The sequence below is a fragment of the Haliaeetus albicilla genome, chromosome 2, assembly GCF_947461875.1.
Source record: "Haliaeetus albicilla chromosome 2, bHalAlb1.1, whole genome shotgun sequence".
NCBI lineage: Eukaryota > Metazoa > Chordata > Aves > Accipitriformes > Accipitridae > Haliaeetus > Haliaeetus albicilla.
In genome coordinates this window covers 18,869,156-18,886,942 of record NC_091484.1, presented here as the reverse complement: position 1 = coordinate 18,886,942, position 17,787 = coordinate 18,869,156, and the positions used below count along the sequence as shown (strand labels likewise).

Here is a 17,787-nt window from a genome sequence, read left to right as displayed (position 1 = left end):
TCAGTTGAAACACTGTTGTTTCAGTGGTATGTGTTTAAAAACTGCCCTTCCTTAGATGTGCAGAGCTTCTCTATGCCACTTCTATATGCCGCATTACAAAGCACACTTTTGAGAACAGGCTGTGGTTCCTGTAACTAATTCAACAGGGCCACTTTTCTCTTAAAGAAACTAATAATAAAAATTACCTGACCCATATCTCTCCCAAACTGAGCTGTTTCTCTTTCCATCTTTCTTCAAAGCTGCAGTATTTCTGGAAGAATAGAGCTTGGGGAATGCATTTGCATCTGTGGTTTCTTTTGGGGGGGATGAGGGGGGTGGGGGGAACCCAACAAAACAAACAAACAAAAAAACCACAACCCAAAACCAAACCAGTGAAAGCATTACAGGTTTTAGCCTTTAAATCAGTGTCTGTTTAAAAGCTTTTCTGTGGACAAGCTGTGAGTTGAGCAGTGTGTCTGATCAGAAATACTCCACATGGACTACCAGAACTGCTGCTGGTGAAGTAGACTTACATTTTGAAAGTATTTAAAGCTTGGACTTCATCTTTATTCTCTTTGTAGATGCTCCTCTACACATAGCCCTGAGGAGTACCCCATATAGAGATGAAAAAATAGAAAAGAGAAGAACTTCAACTCCTGTAAGTGCATTAAATAGTCACCGACATACTGTTAGAGAACAAACCAAGAAACACATAGCGAGATCACTGCGGAAGCCTCAAGAAAAAGAAAGAGTTGAAAATGGTACGCGTTTTTAGTTTAACATGAAGTTAAATGTGAAAAGTCTTGGAAAAGTTTTAAGCATTGAAAGGAACTGGTAATATTGGTAGAAAGTATTCTATATACCTTCTTTTAGAGAGTTTAATTTTTTATGAATGTACAGTATAAAATATAAGTGGTGTTTTTTCGCTGTTTCTTTGCAGTAGTTTCAAATGAAGAATCAATATAAGGAATTTTATAAGTATTCTAGCTATACACATTGGGGTTTATTCTTCCCAGTCAGTGTGTAATATTTTAAGATGTAAAAAGTACTAAACTATTTAAGGGCATGAAAAGATTCTTGTGGGGTTTTTTTGTGTGCTTGTTTGATGCACGTGTCTTAATTCTGTTAAACTTTTGGTTGTCAAAAGCATTAAATATTTTAAGTAATCCTGAACTTGTTTAGAGATCTAAACATAATAAAAGAAGGAAAAGGGGAGGCAGGATGACCTAGTTTTTTCTTTTGTAGTTTTTTAATAGCATTTGACTACTTCTGGTAGTCAACACTCCTTGCTACTAAAGGACTCTGAACAACTTTACTTCATGACTTTGATCAGTGGTATATAGTGTAAACCTTTTTTGTACTGGAATCTACTCTGGTGTAGGTGCGTAACAGCCATACAGGGGGTGAGGTGTGTGTATACACACATATATGAATAATACATATATTTAAATTTATTTTCATATGTGTGTATATATATAGTTTGCAGCATACTTCCAGATTTACTACATCACTACTTTCCTTCACATAAGTGATGAGAATTTGAGTCACAGTGATCAGGAAAACACAAAAAAATTGTGTGCTTAGACTATTCTGTCTGTAACAGGTGATCTTTGTTCTGGAGATAGTCTTGAGAAGATTACCTTACTTGCCTGATACTTCATTGTTCTCTTGGTCATAGTAGTCAGTCAGTACTTACCATGTCTGTTTATTCTCGGGTATCCTTTGCTGCCTTCCCTTGTAGGAAGGTCTGAATGAGATCCATTAGTGTCTCTTCATTGGGCTGACTCAGTGGGACATTTCTTACTTGAGAGTATGGCATATAGAGATAAGAATAAACTTTCATGGTGGTGGTAGAAGATGTGACTGAGTACTCACCCTGTTCCTCCTTAGTCTCTCTGCTATTCAAGGAAATTGAGATGGCTTAGGTCTCTGTGTTTTTGCCAAAAAGCTCCTTTTTAAAGATGTAGTTTTGTGATGAATTTTTAGGATTATATAGGGCAGTTTACCTTTCTTTTTGATCACATGAATCTATGAGAGTGCTCCTAACCTAGGTAGCCTCCTTATCTGGTCTTTTTTCAGTGAGAATTGATTGGACTTCAGAGTGCTTATATGAAACAACTTGAGACAAAAAGATTCTTCAGTACAGGGGGTTTGGAAGGTCACTTTCATAATACTCATTCTTTGCAGATTTTTTGTTTTATTAGGAAGACCGGCATTAACTGTGTTGTGCAGTCAAGAAGATAGCTGTATACAAAAATTTGCAAATACTTGTATTTTTTCAGATTTTTAAAAGACATAACTGCCAAGCTGAAGGGGGAAAAAGTGTGGAACAAAGTGACAATTTTTTGTCATATTTGTCATGGATATGTTGGTATTGACTGAAGAAGCATACTCTGTGCACTTGGATATCTTAAAACAAATCAGATGATCTGACCCTAGAAATTTCAATTTTCAAAATAAAAGATGCAGAATTTTCCTACCGTTGTTGACCTCAGTTATTCTCTCTTTGCCCTTCTGAAAGAATAAAATGGCAGAACTTACTTGCATCCCTGTGAGCAGGGAGAAGGAAATGGTACCCAGAGGATCTTGACCACTGGAGGACTAGGAGATGAGGACAAAGGACAGTAAGAAGGAAGTTGGAAGCTCTGTGCTAAGACTTAAATATGAACCTCTTTTTCCTTTTTACCCCCCTCAACAAATGGTAGTGGAGAGGGGATGAAGTTTCTTTTGTGCTGCTAGTCATACTGCCTTTGAAAGACATGTAATTGGTGTGGCAGGCTGCCATTGGTGTCAGCAGTTAATGTGGCTGCTGGCAATGCACAATTTTAGCAGCCATCACTAATGACATGCCAAAAGAGGAACATGAATGGCAAAGTAGCAGGAGATATTCAAGGTCTAAGAGGATGGGGAGATACAGAGCTGAAGACTCATGAGGAGGAGCTAATAAGAATGTCTCCTGCATGCTTATCACAGGTGGTAGAATGTGACTGAGACTTCAAGTTTCTCAGAGTGAGCTGTTTGGACCATAAATGTGTAGCGTTAGGTTGTGAATTGGGGAGTTTACTATTAGCATGTACGAAAGAGGTTAACATAATACACTGGTTTGCTTCATGAGACCAGCTAGGGTTCTTTAATGTTTCGTGCAGGAGAAGATTTCTTACAGTCTAGAGTGCCTAGGTGCTTATTCTGATATCAGTAATCAGAAATTGAAATGGGCTTCTAAATGGGATGGTGAGTGGCTTAATCAGCTAAGCACTCTGAGGGCAAAGCCCTTTTGAGATGCAAGGCGTCTTTCCGTAATAGATTTTATGATTGCACCTATAGTCTTGACCAAGTCAAGATAATTTACTTAAGGAACTGTGTAAATATCTAGAAATTCTGCTGCAGACACCTAAATCTGAAAGACAGGAGTTGTAAACCAATGTTATGATATGGAAAGCAGGGGTTTGTGCATATTACCTTGCAGCAGGATTATACTTTATGGCAAGTGCTCTGGAAGCATGCTTTGAGGATGGACTTGATTGAAGGACATCACCCAATCATTCAAAAATTATGGTGTTTTTTTATTCCCATAAAAATAGAATGGAGAACAGATGGTGAGAGAATAGCAGTTAAAGCCAATCGAACCAGTTGTTACTCCATTTTCCATGAAAACAAAATATTTGACTGAAACTGTACTAGAGTTTGGGGAGTTGTGGTTTTGTTCTTGTCAGACTTCTGTCACAATGCTACTGATATGTTCAGCCATAATAATTTAGAAAACGGATATAAAAAATCTCCCAGTATCTTCTTTTTTAATAACCTCTGAAGCACGTAAGTGGTAAACGGGCATTGGCATACAGTTGATTTCTCCCATATGCTATTGTAATTATTGTTATGGGACAATCAAATTAGGACTTAAAACAAACTATTCGAATTATGAGAGCTGGGAATTCTTACAAATAAGTTTTCTTGTTGGTTTGGGTTTTTTTTTTTTTAGTGAACTGGCCCTGATGGTCCAAAGAAACTGTGGAGGTCTTTAAAAAAAATTAATAAGTAGAATAAGTGTGTATATATCTTAAAAATTAAGTTGGAATATTGTCTAATTTCAGCTGTTAAAGAACATGAGAACAACAAAGAAAGAAAATCCAAAGACTATGGAAAGTCCAAGTCAAAGAAAAAGAAAAAAAAGAAAAAGCGATCTAAGCCTGGTAAAGTTCTTTTTTCCTTCTGTAGAGGAAAATGGTTTCATTATTTTGTTTTGCCTGTTACCCAGTTCCACACTCTTAAGACTGGTTTCTTCAGTTATCTGGTAGTTCTGATTTTATTAAGTGGTTAATATTAAATTGTGATTGGCAAGATAATTTATTTCCTGGTTGAGGTGCATCATTAATGCTGGATGATGGCTTATAGTAGTGCTTGTGATGGCACAGAATAAATTAAGCTCCAAAATGGGTACGTCAGTCTTCTAAGTCTGGCTTTTCATTAGCAAGTGTACTTGTATGCAAGTTTTACCAGTTAAAGTGGGTGCAGATCCTCTTGATTTGTTACCAAGTACCCTGTGTACCAGATGTTCTCAGTTACATGAGTTAGTTTTGGGGACCTTGTATGAATGATGAAGTTTGGAAATGTTGATGGGTCCTGTTTTTCTGCCGTTAACCTTGTTGTTTCTTACATCTTCACTTAGTATGGGGTGGGGTTTCAGAGGCTGTGACAATGAGCTGTATTAAACCTGTCGCATCCTAAATTTTTTTCGTAAAGGATAAATCTCTCTTCTCCTGGAGAGATGAAGTGAAAGCCTGATTTAAAGACTATACTCATGCTGTGTCCCCCTGTCATGTCTCATAACTGCTGTTCCACCTACATTAACAGGGTTGCAGTAGGAAGATGTCTTCTCTGTTGATTTCATCTACAGAGGCTTGGGAATGCTTTCCTCAGGCCATTTTACACTTTGAACTTCATATGTAGGCCCAGGTGTTATTAGTGATTGGATTCTTCACTTCTGAAATGGCAATTGATTCTGAAAGATTTGTCTAGTAAGGTGTTTACAGATCAAGGGTGGCAACTTTCTCTGCCATTGATGGATGTCTAGGATCATTAATGCAGCACATTTCAATCTGGTATGCATAATTTGTTAAACTAGAGCTCCTTATGGAAGAGTTTCTGAGACAGGAAAGAGAATACCTTTTTGTTTGCTGCCATGAAGAAATAGGACAAGCTGTCATGAGAGAGTAGACAGGAAGAAAGAACCGCAGGCAGGCTGGCTCAGAATTGTACTGAAACAAATAATTTTAGTGAGTTTCTGATTGTATGGTGCCTTCAAATATAATGATAATATGCAAAGTATAATTTGTAAACTTATGCAATAGTTGCACAACTAGTACCCGCAAACTGCTTGTCTGTCTGCCCTTGGGTTTTAAAATGTTGCTTGCCTTTTTTTGATGTTGCCCTTGTGGTTCTTCAGTCCAGGAACCTTGAAGATTTTCTCCAGATAACTGATTGGAGGGTACTGCTTAACTGCTGACAGTCTCGATTTATACAGTCCAGGACATGACAAATGGGTATTTCACAGAGGAACTGTTCTTGGTGTTTTCTCCACACGTTCCTAATTGGGGCCTTTCTCTTCCACCCATGCATCCTGTACCTACACTAGAAAAATAAGAGAAGAGATGCTTTCTGTCCACTTTTTAGTCTGTGAGATTAGGGAGTGTGCGTAGCCCATGTGAATAATAGCAGGGTGTGAGGGAGAGGTCTCCAGCTAACAGTGCTTGTGTTAGAAGTGCCTGTAATGCAAAAGCATTTGTAGACTTATTCACCCTGAAGAATAGTTAGGTGTAAGTAACCAGTCTTTTCAGCCTTTCTCATGTCAGCAGTGAAGGATGACTGAGCTGCATAAGATTTTTCTGGTTCAGACAATTTTCTAGCCTTTAGAAAGCTTACACATCTTTCAGCAGCATAGTGAAGTCCCAGAGTCCTAGCATGTTGAAGTGAAAATTGTCTCAGTGGATTATACATGCTTGCTATGGGCGTGCATGGTGCTGGTTTTTCTTCTGTCAACTTTTCTTGACCACAGATTTCTAATAATGATACTTCTTCCAATTTTACAGAATACTCTGGCAGTGAAGAAAACACAGATATTTCGCAGGAGCTTTCTTCTGAAAAATCAGTTGTCACAAAATGTATTTCTTCAAATAAATCATCTGCACACCCAAGCACACTGTTGCAGTGCTCTGATTCTGGGCAGCACAGAGGAAAATCAAAAACAAATGGTAAGATGACTCTCCTCATTGGTTTGTTGGTTCTGTCTTTCAATACCAGTAAATATGTGAGCTGCACTAACAGACACGAAAGCTGGTACTCATGATGTAAACTTGGCTATTCTTACGTAGGACTGTGTGTGTTTCCTTTCCCCTGCTTGAAGAAGTTGAACCCAGTTCATTAGCCAGAGCTTGATGTTGCTGCTTTTTGCTTTGCTTTACCTTCACAGAAGCTAGAAGACTGTTGCTCTTATTTCAGAACTGCACCTTTTTGCAGCACCTTATTAACTCTGTAATAACTATGTTCACACTTCAGTAATTAAAATTTTCATATTTCCAAAGATTTCTACAAAGTAATAACTCATTCAGAGTTAATAATAGATGATATGCAAGTCTATACAGTGTGTGTGCTGTGTTTGAGAGACCACTGAATGTGGTTATGTGTACTTGTATAGATACAGTATGATACATGGTTAGAATGACTTTCTGAGCTTCATAATGATGAGCTCTTGAGTAGCTATTTATTAGTGTCTTCATAGCACTTCATAAACAGAGCTCATAAAAATGTGGCTGCTGTGTTCCAGCTTTCATAATTTTTAATATCTTGGTCCATCTTCCTGTTTACTGTCACAAGCTGGTACAATAAAAAAGGAAGACAAACATTTTGTTCTTTCTGTTATTCTTAAAGCTCGCAAATTTGAAGGAAATGGGAAATGTATGACAGCTTGATATGTATGGGAACCTTAAATTCCTTATTGTACAGATACACTGTTGATGGTAATTTGATTTTTTTTTGACACAACTGTTTTCTTGTTTGGTATTAGGCAAAATGAAAAAATTAAGTTCAGCTAATTCCATTGTATAGGGAAAAGAGGAAACATTAAAAACTACTGAGGCGAAGATTGTGATGATGTCTTAAAACATGTTCTGAAAGTCAGAGCAATTATGGTTTTGGAGCGTATTGACCATAGAATGCACTCGCAGTTTAGTAACGTGGCCATCCGTTGCTCAGACTTCTGTTGATCAGCTCATAGACATTGAAAGACGTGAAAAGTATTGGAAATAGTTTTATTTCATCCTTTTCACAATTGCTTTGCTGCTTTTTGCATCTGCAGAATTTGTACTAACAATAGAAGCAGTGCCTAGATAAAGAAGACCTGGTGTAAGTAATAGTAAAACTCTTGTGTAGAATGAAAGTGCAGGGTGCTTAACCTGTTGCTTACAGAGTACTTCAGAAAAGTGTGTCCTATCTCAGAGGTAGAATAAAACTTCTAAACATGAAAATTAACTAATGCATTGGCTTCTCAGCCCCCTAAATTTGAGAACAGATGTTTTTTCAAAAGATCTAGTTTATACTACAGACTGGTGGTTCTATTTCTACAGTCTTGTTTTAGGGGCTAAGTGATCAAAATAGGTCCACCTAATGTAGGTGGACCACAGTCTACTTAAGAGTGACTATAATTTTTCCCTTCTGCTCTCCTCCACCTCACCTCCCAAATAATTAAAATCCATCTCTTCTCCCTCTGACCCTCCCATTCTATCCCCAAGGAAGGTGTAGACATTGCATTAATATTATTAAGGTAAGCATCTCAATTTAGCATGTTGTTCAGTAAAGATTTTATTGGCAGTCTTACTTCATCCACAGAAATGCATTAATGCTTTAAGTAGCGTGGGAGCATTCTTAAAGAATACCTTGGGCAGCGCACTGCCCCTGAATTGATAAATGTGTCCTTAACAGGGGACTAAATGAAAATAATCACTTCTGAAGCAGGATTAAGTTCTCTGTTGGTCTCTGAATGTTTTTGTATGGAGACATTACTTTGTGAGATCGAGTGGTTTGTAAGACAGAACCCTCATATCTTTTGGGGAGCTTTACACTTAAAGTACCAAGTCACAATTCTGTACAAATTGCAGAAACTAGTATGAATTCTTTTTGAATTTATAAATCTGGTTTTGTTTATTATACTTGTCTAAAGAGACTTTGTGCCTTTGGTTTGAGGCACTGTATGTTGAGAATACAATTTTAATGACAGCTGTTAAGTTGGAATATTTTGAAGGAGCTATTAATGAGAATATAAAACTTCATTATGTAGTAACATTGTGATGTTCCTTAAATTACATGGTGAACTCATGCTTTTAGAAATGTATGATTGCATACTTGGGATGAAATCGTGAGAGTTATTTGACCTTTTTATAATTACTTGGGATTTTATCTAACTACTTTTTGTATAGAGGATGACGCCCTGAGTGAGTCATCTATGGATAGCTTGCCTTGGAGTGATGATGACTGCAGTCAAGATGTTGATGTAACCACGAACCCTGATGAAGAAGTTGAAGACAGTGATTTTGAGATTGTTCGGTGTGTTTGTGAAGTAAAAGAAGAAAATGACTTCATGATTCAGGTATGATGTAGAGGGTGAATGCACATTTCAGTGAATACAGTGGGAAGTGTCAGTGGAAAAGCTATTGTAGAAATGTGCACAGGTATGTTCTGTACATGAAATAAACTATTATTGTCCTCTGAAATCATAAAATTTTTAAGGTAACTTATCAGGGTGACCAGCTGCTATGATAGGTAGAAAACCACTTTTTGATACAGTTTGGGTTTTTTAATTGAAAGAAAGTGGGGGCAAAGGGACAATTCTACACAAGCCATTAACGGTTGGCTTGTCACTTGTGGATTTGCATTTTTCTAAAAATTGCAACGTTTCCTATGTTTAGAGAATATCTATTTATAATCAGTGGCTTATCATCTGGCTTTTTTGCTTCCCTTTAGTTGTGAGCATGTTCAGAACATTGCCATGAGATGGTGGTACCCTTCCGCTTCTCTGCCCTTGCAAGAAGCTTGACTTAAACATGCAATCTTCTAGATAGGATGAAGAAAAAAATCCTTACTTGAGTCTTTTGTTTTGAAGCAGAGCTGCAGCCATCCATTCTGCAGCTTGTTGGTTTTTTCTTTTTTTTAGGAGGCTCCTACTCCTCCTGTCTAGATAACTTCTTGCTTGTTGTAGGACCTCAGTTCAAAGTGACAGTAGTATAGCTTGGCAGCTGTATTCATTGCATATTTTAAGGTAATTGTTGCATTCTTTTGAGGAGTTGGTTTTATTTGTGAAAGGATATGGCATGACACTGATTTCAGAAATACTTTTCTGACATACGAAGCTCGGTCCCATCTGCAGCTTTTGAGTTCACTTTCCCAGGCATTCTGTTGCTAATTTTTGAGAGGTTTGAATCCCACTTTATGGGACCCCTTACTGGGATAGTTCCTGGCATGCTACTGTGAACTGCATTTCTTTTTTGCTCTTTGGAACTAGGAGGAAAGACAGAAGCTGATTTATACCTACCTCACAGCTGCTGATAATTTTTTTGGTGGACTTTATTGCATGAATGGAGGCAGAAGCCTGTTAAGGAGAAGGTGTGCACTGTTCAAATTGTTGCGTGAAGAATTCTTGGCTTCTGCAGCAGGACAGTAGAAACAACTTTTTTTGCTCTGAACATCAACAACCTAATTTAAAAAAAAAATTAATAGAGCTAGCAAATGCAGCTAAATGTGATTTTTGTCCTCAATGGTTGAGTTTAACAGCTAACTTAATTGGGTATTTTTCTTTGGCATTCCATACCATTTTATGGAGATTTGCTCTGGAACGTATGACACTTCTTCTGTTAGTGCCAAGTTCATTTTGATGCACACCTTTGTATTAGTGTGGGATCCAGACAATGCAGGGCAAAAGATACCTTGTGCATTGGTAGGAGAGGGTGCAATGATGGTTTGTGGTCAAAATTAGATAAGTAACACCTGAATGTATAGGAGGAAGAGGAGTCTGACAGTTGGGAATAAAGGGGGCTGGCTGTCCTCTGAAGAGATGGCTCAATGAAAGACACAAAGATACAGTCTGGAGTATAATTTTCTGGCAAAAGCAGTCTCAATACTAGTCTATGCAGAATGGCAGAGAAGTGATAGCTAGCTCAGGACGTAGTCTATGGATACCTTTCATGTAAGGTTTTGCACGCTGCTTCCGAGATCCGTTTTCTAGGTTGAACTAGTTGGGGGGGGGTTTTGAGTGTATTGCAAAGTTTTAAACACTTCAGCTGTGTTATAAAAGAAGTGTCTAGGAGAGCAGGTTATTCTCTCTGGAAGAGAGATGTAGATCGACAGTGTGGTGAGTACCTGCATTTGTTACGGGGACTGAAGCAATAGGACTTGGAGAGCAAGGAGGTGGTAATAAGATTGGGGGGGGGAAGGGGGAGATTAGGCAGATAGTTTGTTTAAGGTACCAAGTGCTGTGCTCTCCACATCTTTCTGTCAGCCTGTAGTTTTTGGGAAAATGTTTTGAACAGTCTGGTCTTATGCTGTTGATGTGAAAATGTCTGAATTAGCTCTTTAACTACAGAGCATTAATACAAAGCAAAGATGCTATGTTTTACAACTGTGGAATTATGATGAGGGAAACTTATTTTCCGCCTTTCAGAGGTGTAGTGCTGAGATTGACACTTCCCTTTGACTTTACAGAGTGAGGATCCCATGTAGTTGTCATAACTATAAGAAAGAGATTTCTTCCCTATTTCCTACTCAGACTTTACTTTGACACTTGGAAACATGAATTTGGAAGCCTCTATCCTAAAGAACTTGCATTCAGACTTGTCCTCTCTTCCTGAAGATATGTGGTTTTGCTTGGTGTGTGGGTTTTTAGAAGAATATTGTCATTCTTTGCACGTGTCTCCATTGAAGTGTTTATTCTGCTCCTGCTTATTACTGATGAGATCTGACTGAAATATGCTGACACTTGGGGTACTTGCTTGAGCATGTCCTTGTGTGCCGGTCTGCCTTGACTTGGTATCAAAATTAGAAGCCAGGGCATTTTCTCCATGCGTGTGACTGGAGGTTCCTCCCTCCCAGGGTACATGTATGGTGCCCTCTTGCAAGAGGGAGAATGGTAAGTCTTTTTTCTCTCTGAATGGTGCTCATTTCCAGGAATTTGCCAAGTTTAGAAATAATGAGAAAAAAAAAAGTTAATTTTAAACATAAGCAGCACCTTTATTTTTCCTGAAAAGATCAGGGACCATTAAGGTTTAATGAAACTCTTACATGGTTAAACCAAGAATTTGTTCCATTTAGGTCTTTAAACTAATAATAAAACCCACAAAAAATTCAGCTTAGAGATTTTGCAAAAAACCTGTTCCTTTATCTTGAACTTGCCTTAAATTAATTCTTTCAAGCAATTTGCGCATAAAGAATACCATTCATTACACCAGGATACAGAAATATGGTTTTGCATTTAATTTAAGTACCTGCCTCAGTTAGTAGAAGGTAAAACTGGAAAAAAATATAAAAAAATAATATATCATTGGTCAATGCTATTTCATTCTGGTTTCTGTAACTTTGCAAGGAGGTTACTAGATATCATTTATGGAGCCTGTGTAAAGTAGTAGCTTAGCGTTGCTGTGTGTTGATTCTGAAGGCACAGCACTCCCTTTTTTAGGGTAAGGCTTGGGGCCAAAAAAGTCCAGACAAAGATGTCATTGTCTGTTCATTTTGGTTTTTATACCTAAATATTGGTGAATTTGTGTGTGATGTAGAGAATTCTGGGGCTGGATTTGGTGGCCTTGGAGGTGATGGATGTAAATGGACTTGGGATATTTTTGTTCCGGTAGATGAAAAGCTGCTTTAAATACATGTCCATTGGGTTTGGGTATTTCTTTCACACTTGAACTTCAATTTAAATATTATTGCACAGCTCTGTGTTTTTCCTCTTCAAAATGTCTTACTTGGCTTGCTTTGCTACTACTTCATATGCAGGGTGCAGCTTCTATGTAGCATGTGTCCAGAGCAATAGCCTTTAGCCTGGCCAGCCAAGTAGAACATGCAGATAAAAGGAAGGACCTGTGCCCTGATGGGGTGGATATTTTACTCAACTGATATTTAAATAAAAAAAATGGGATGCTTCATTAGAGTCCTAGGCAAATTTGCCTGGAAAATCACTGTGTGTAGCTCTGTGCCATATGGCATGATTTATAGGATGCAAGTGTAACTAGGTCCAGGATCTCCCTCCTTACTTTTACCATGCAGTCTATTTTTCTTAATCTGTTTTCTTCATTTTAGGACACGTTTTTCTGGCTCCTGCTAATCATCTTTGTGAAAGTAGGATGGTCTCTCAACCTTTTTTGAAAACATCTCCTTATTGCTTTAGGATTGTTAGCCATTTTGTAAGGCAAAACATTGTTAGTCCCATCTGTCAAACCTGTTTCTCTCTAAACTTTTACATTCTCCATTCCCAGTGCTTCTATTTCCTCCACACCTAGACAACTAATTTAATACAGTGATGTATGCAAAACCCCACTAATATAATACAATGATGTATGCAAAAACTGGTGGTCCCTTTCTGTCTTTCCTAGCTTGAGGAAAGGCAGGAGACAAGAGCAGCATTAATAAAAGTGGTATAAGTGGTGCTCAACACAGATGAGATGTTTATCAAGTTGGCATCTTTGTAGGTCAGTGAAGAGCAGCATCTGAGATTGCTTGGGGTTGCTGTTTGTGTTTGGTTTAGCTGATTCTGAAAACCTTTGCCAATATTGGCAAGATCTCTGCATTAAGCTTTTGGCTTGTGCTCTGAGAAATAAAGGTTATGATCTATTGTCTCACTGCTTGTGAAAATAGTAATTCTGAACTGACACCACAGTTTCAAATCAAAATTGGCCTAATATTCTGAAGTGGGGTTTGGTCTCACATTTCAGGGGTCTTCAGGCTACAGATGAAGTTTTGTCTGCTTGTTAAAGTGGGGGGTGGAGGTGGGTTGGAAGTGACTGAAACAGAACATGTGGATATAGTTTTTCCTGCTCTAAAACTGTATGAATTTAAGTACAGTGATTGCATTTTAAATAGCATAACTGTGCTAAAAAAGTAGGACCAAATTATATTCAGTCTTTGCCAATGTGATTGCTCACACTTAGAAGGATGTCAGAAGTTTTTAAAGCTAGTATAACTGCATCTGCACTGGAGTTTTATATTAGTAGAGCTACCTTTGAAATAGATAAAATGCTAGAGATAGAAGTATCAGTAAAGCATAATATTGGCTAGTCCTATGTGACATAAGTATCCCTTGGATTTTATAATTGAATGTGATTTACCCTTTGAGCGGGAAACCTTTTAATTCTGAAAACTTGATATATTTTGCTAAAGAAAGCTTGATTGCATACTGTTTTCTGTCCTGATTATGTGTGCATGCATCTTGTGAAGCATTTTCATCGCCAAAGGGAACATTTTTTGCACCTTTCAGGATCTCAGCTTCCACTTTGTAATTGTTGTCATTCTCCAGAAATCCATGTGAAAAATGTGTGGGAAGGGTTCAGACTTTATTGCAGTCCACTTCTTCAATGTATTTACTTGTAGTTGGAAGAGGAGGGTAGGTATTAATACATTTTTTTGTCTTAAAATATGTAGATGATGTGTCTCTCAATTGAGGTAATCTTATTGAGCTCCTGTAGGCTTCATTTCTGTTGATGGTGCACTTCTTGACTTTAAACAGTGTGAAGAGTGTCTGTGCTGGCAGCATGGAGTCTGTATGGGCTTACTGGAAGATAATGTACCTGAGAAATACACCTGCTATGTTTGCCAAGATCCTCCAGGTACAGAAATCTAAGGTTACAGAGCCTTCGTCTATATGTGTCTGTTGTTATAGATAATTGAGTTCAGTTATTGATACAGAAAGTTTAATTTATGTGAATGTACATGAGTCAGTATTGTAGAATTACAGCTGGATAGGAATGGAAATGAATGTTTTAACTGTGGTGACCATCTGTCGCATGTTTGCCAGTAATAAGGATTGTGCTGTCTCGCTTTGGAAAATGACTTTAAGAAGCACTCAGGAAACTTAAGCAAAGACTCCCCATGGGCACATCTTACAGGATGTGAGTGCAGCTTTCCTCCAACAAGACCAGGCTTACGTGTTCTTTAAAATAAGTCAGCAAGAGGCTCACTGGTTCTCAACAGCCATGGTTCTTATCTGTCTGAGTGTGTTACCCAAGATAATTTATATTTGTATTTATGTTGGGTAATGCAGTCAGAGTTGATCTACCAGTATTTTCTCTACTCCTATGTATTTTAAAATGCCTTAGTCCATCTTATGTAGCAGGTAAAATTACACTTGTGTGGATCTTTTCTGACTTCCTAACTCTATGAATTATAAAGCCTTGCTGAATGTGGAAACTTTTGAGGTTCGGGCTTGAGTCTATGTTCATAAATGATGAGAAAATGGGATCTCTGCCTAATCACAAGACTGTTTTGGATTATATACATATTTCGATTGCGATCTCTGCTTTTTTTGGCTGTTTAAAACTACCAACTCTTTTGTAGCTTAACTCATTGATTTGTGTAGTTCATATGCTAATGTTGTGTTTACTCATAGCAAGGAAGACACACTGTGCTTACATTCAATTATCCAAGTAGTAAAATAGTTTAACATTTTTTAAAGTTTTTTACAGTATCTTGCATCCAGGATTTTAACCCTCTATTTTCAAGATATTTTGCTTTTGATTTGTGTCAATTTGAGTTAGTTGTGCACATTAGTTAGGTTTAAATGCAGACTGAAGTTGTGTCATCGTACTTGAACTATGTCTATTTAGTAAGAAACTTTATCAGAATGCTTTTTGGTAAAAACTGATTACAACTAACACTTCATTTGCTTAATTAGTTTAATTGCTTGAATCAGCTATTGCTTTGAAGATCCTGAAACTTTTTTATTTGGACTTAGTTTTACTTGTGTCTTGGAAAAGGAAAACATATCCAACTTTTTAAGTGCAGAAGTGGCTTCTCGATTTCAGTGAATCTGCTGTTGGCTTGAAATGAGCTAAATAGGCTTTATGAATCAGCACAGAAGTTGCTTTTAAAACTGGGCATAGCCATTCAGCAAACTTTTATTTAGGAGCTTTACCCAGTTTAGTGCTGGTACTTGTAACAGCACCATTCATATTATTGGAAATAAAAGCAAGTGTAGTGTAATTATGCCTAAAAACTGTACCAACTGTCATTTTGGACAGTTCTTCTTGAGTGAAGTGGGATTTTTAAGAGATTTGGTAACATTTACCCTTGCTTAAACATTATCAAAATGTTTGATGTGACAAATTAATTCAAGCCATAGAAAGCATGCATTGTTGGATATCGTCTTGTGTCTTCTCTTAAGCTAACACAGCTAGAAAGAGAGTACTTTTGGCTCTGAGTACACCACTAAGTAAACAATGTTGTGGGTGGGCTTCAGTTGGATAATCTCAGTATTGTTCAGATGACCATGGAGTTCTAAAATTCATTATTTTATTCTTGCGGACTGAAGTTAATTTTCTGTCACAAATGGTAGTTTCTCTAACACAAAAATAAATGTGTGGGAATTAATACAGGTATGTCAGGAGTGTCTCCAAAGTGGTTCTGGCCATACCTAGAAGATCTCTTGCTTGTTACAGTGTATCTGCCTGAAAAATTGAGCTGTTATAGCCTTGAAAATTTGTTCTTGTCTGTGTTGGTTTCTGTTTGAGATTTTTTGGAGGTCTTGCCTCAAAACATTTGAGTATTATCCTATACAGCCTAGTGGCTGAGCATGCTTACAAGCTGTTTCATTTGCTTTTATTCCTTTACTGAGACAGAGTTAGTATCAAATTTAAGTTTGAAAGTGTTCTTAATGTGCACAGATGTTCATACAAGGCATGACATAGAAACCATTTTGTTGCCATTCTATAACTACCATCCAAAAGCATATAAGCACCTGTTCTGCTTATTTCTCAGTATGGCTTCCAAAGAGTTGTGTTGCTTCATTGAGCCAAAGTTAACAGCATGGGTAGCAATGATACCAAATATGTGTGTAGTGCAATCCCTTATTGTTTCTCTGCTGCCAAGTAACTTTTTTTTTTAGCTTCTCTTTAACTGCTGAAACTTCTAGTCAATATTACCCTGCTTATATTGGAGACATTTTGTGAATGTTGTTCTAAGTCTATGCTCCAGTATTATCTCTGATTTTGTAGGTTTGCTGACTGGGCTGTATACAGGCCAGTGAATGAAGTGGTGTTTCTCAGGGTGCTGAGCTGTCTTCTGAGAACATCTGTTGTAACAATACATTTTACAGGGGATGTGTGGGCTTTTGTTGGATTTTTGGCTTGGATTTTTTTGTGTTTGTTTTTGCAGTTTAGCAAGGATCTCAAGTTCCACTCTTTCCTGCTAATACCATTTTGTTTGGCTGCTTAAGTTACTTTTACTGATGCATTTATCACATTTAACATAATTTCATTTTGGCTGTTGTTAATATTCCAGCCTTTTAAGCTAGAATTAGCAGTATTAATAGCCTGACTTAAACAAATTTTCCATCAGAACCTCATCACTGATTCCTTTAAAATTTACTGTTGAATGACTGTATTAATACATGTATGATGCTTAAAAACAAGACCACTGGAAAAGGGAAGGTCACTGCCTTTTGCTGCATTTTTCTGTCTGCAGAGAGCTGTATTCGAACTGTAGCTTTAGTTATAACCGTGGTTACTAGGCAGTGTAATACCCTGCTAAAAATACACTTTTCTGTGTGCATCAGCTTCAATTACCTTTTGTGAATGTCCTTCAGAATTTGAGGTCTGAATGCTTTTACAGTTGGGCAGAGGTTTCTGAGGTTGTCGTCTCACTTCCCACTTTACAAGTTCTTATGTCTTCAGGGTTTTGTCTGCTATTATAGGATATTTATTGGTACTATTGATAAGAACAAATAAGCTGTTGCAAGACTTTGAGATAATCAGAATTACTACCAGCAATGTCAACATACCATAGTTAATGCTTCATTTTAACACGTTCATTACTGTTGCTTTAGGTCAGAGGTCCAGCTTAAAGTACTGGTATGAGAAGGAGTGGTTAAGTAATGGTCACATGCATGGCTTAGCATTTTTGGAAGAAAATTATTCCCACCAGAATGCCAAGAAGATAGTAGCCACTCACCAACTTCTTGGCGATGTACAGAGAGTGATAGAAGTACTGCATGGACTGCAGCTGAAGATGAGCATATTACAGTAAGCAGTATTTAAGTATCGGTCGGCATGGTCTCAATGTGAATTAGATTTCAAATAGTAGAAAAATAACCAAAAATTCAGACTTATTTTTGTGCTTCTATAACAACATAGTTTGAATTGCTAATGTGATCTTGGCTGCTTAAAAACTATTTGTGTTGAGGATTGTAAATTCACTATGTGTATAGAAGAGTTGGGAAAGTATGAAGGAAAGAGGGAGAAAAAACAGCTTCTCCTAAAGCACCTAAATAGATTTAAGTAACAAGAAGAGGATAGGTGTATAACCTATGGCAGCATTCTTACAATGCTTGCATTCTCCATTTCAGTAATTCTAAATCATAGCTTTTCCAGCAGAAATCAGATATTTTTGTTCGGCAAATTGTGTTGCTTTGTTATAGTAGGAGTAGTTGCACCTTCAGCAACCTATTGCAATTCATTTCTATGCAAAGATTATTACAGATATATATGAAAAAATAACATTCAGTAATCACTGTAGAAATCACGTTTTCTGCATCTTTTCCTCTTTAAAGTCATTCTTGGGTTC

General features: G+C 37.4%; 1 protein-coding gene across 10 annotated transcripts in view; it reads left to right on the top strand.

The window, feature by feature from the left end:
• Positions 1 to 17,787, top strand: part of PHF20 (PHD finger protein 20) — a 74,427-nt gene that overhangs the window by 47,860 nt on the left and 8,780 nt on the right. For 7 of the 10 annotated variants that reach the window (XM_069808588.1, XM_069808600.1, XM_069808640.1 and 4 more), the window contains 6 exons: positions 561 to 740; positions 4,071 to 4,169; positions 6,066 to 6,227; positions 8,448 to 8,617; positions 13,739 to 13,838; positions 17,051 to 17,246. In XM_069808588.1, coding sequence (XP_069664689.1) covers positions 561 to 740; positions 4,071 to 4,169; positions 6,066 to 6,227; positions 8,448 to 8,617; positions 13,739 to 13,838; positions 17,051 to 17,246 — 907 coding nt within the window. The remainder of the gene's footprint in view (positions 1 to 560; positions 741 to 4,070; positions 4,170 to 6,065; positions 6,228 to 8,447; positions 8,618 to 13,738; positions 13,839 to 17,050; positions 17,247 to 17,787) is intronic. The other 3 variants (XM_069808648.1, XM_069808632.1, XM_069808658.1) reach the window with 2 other exon arrangements.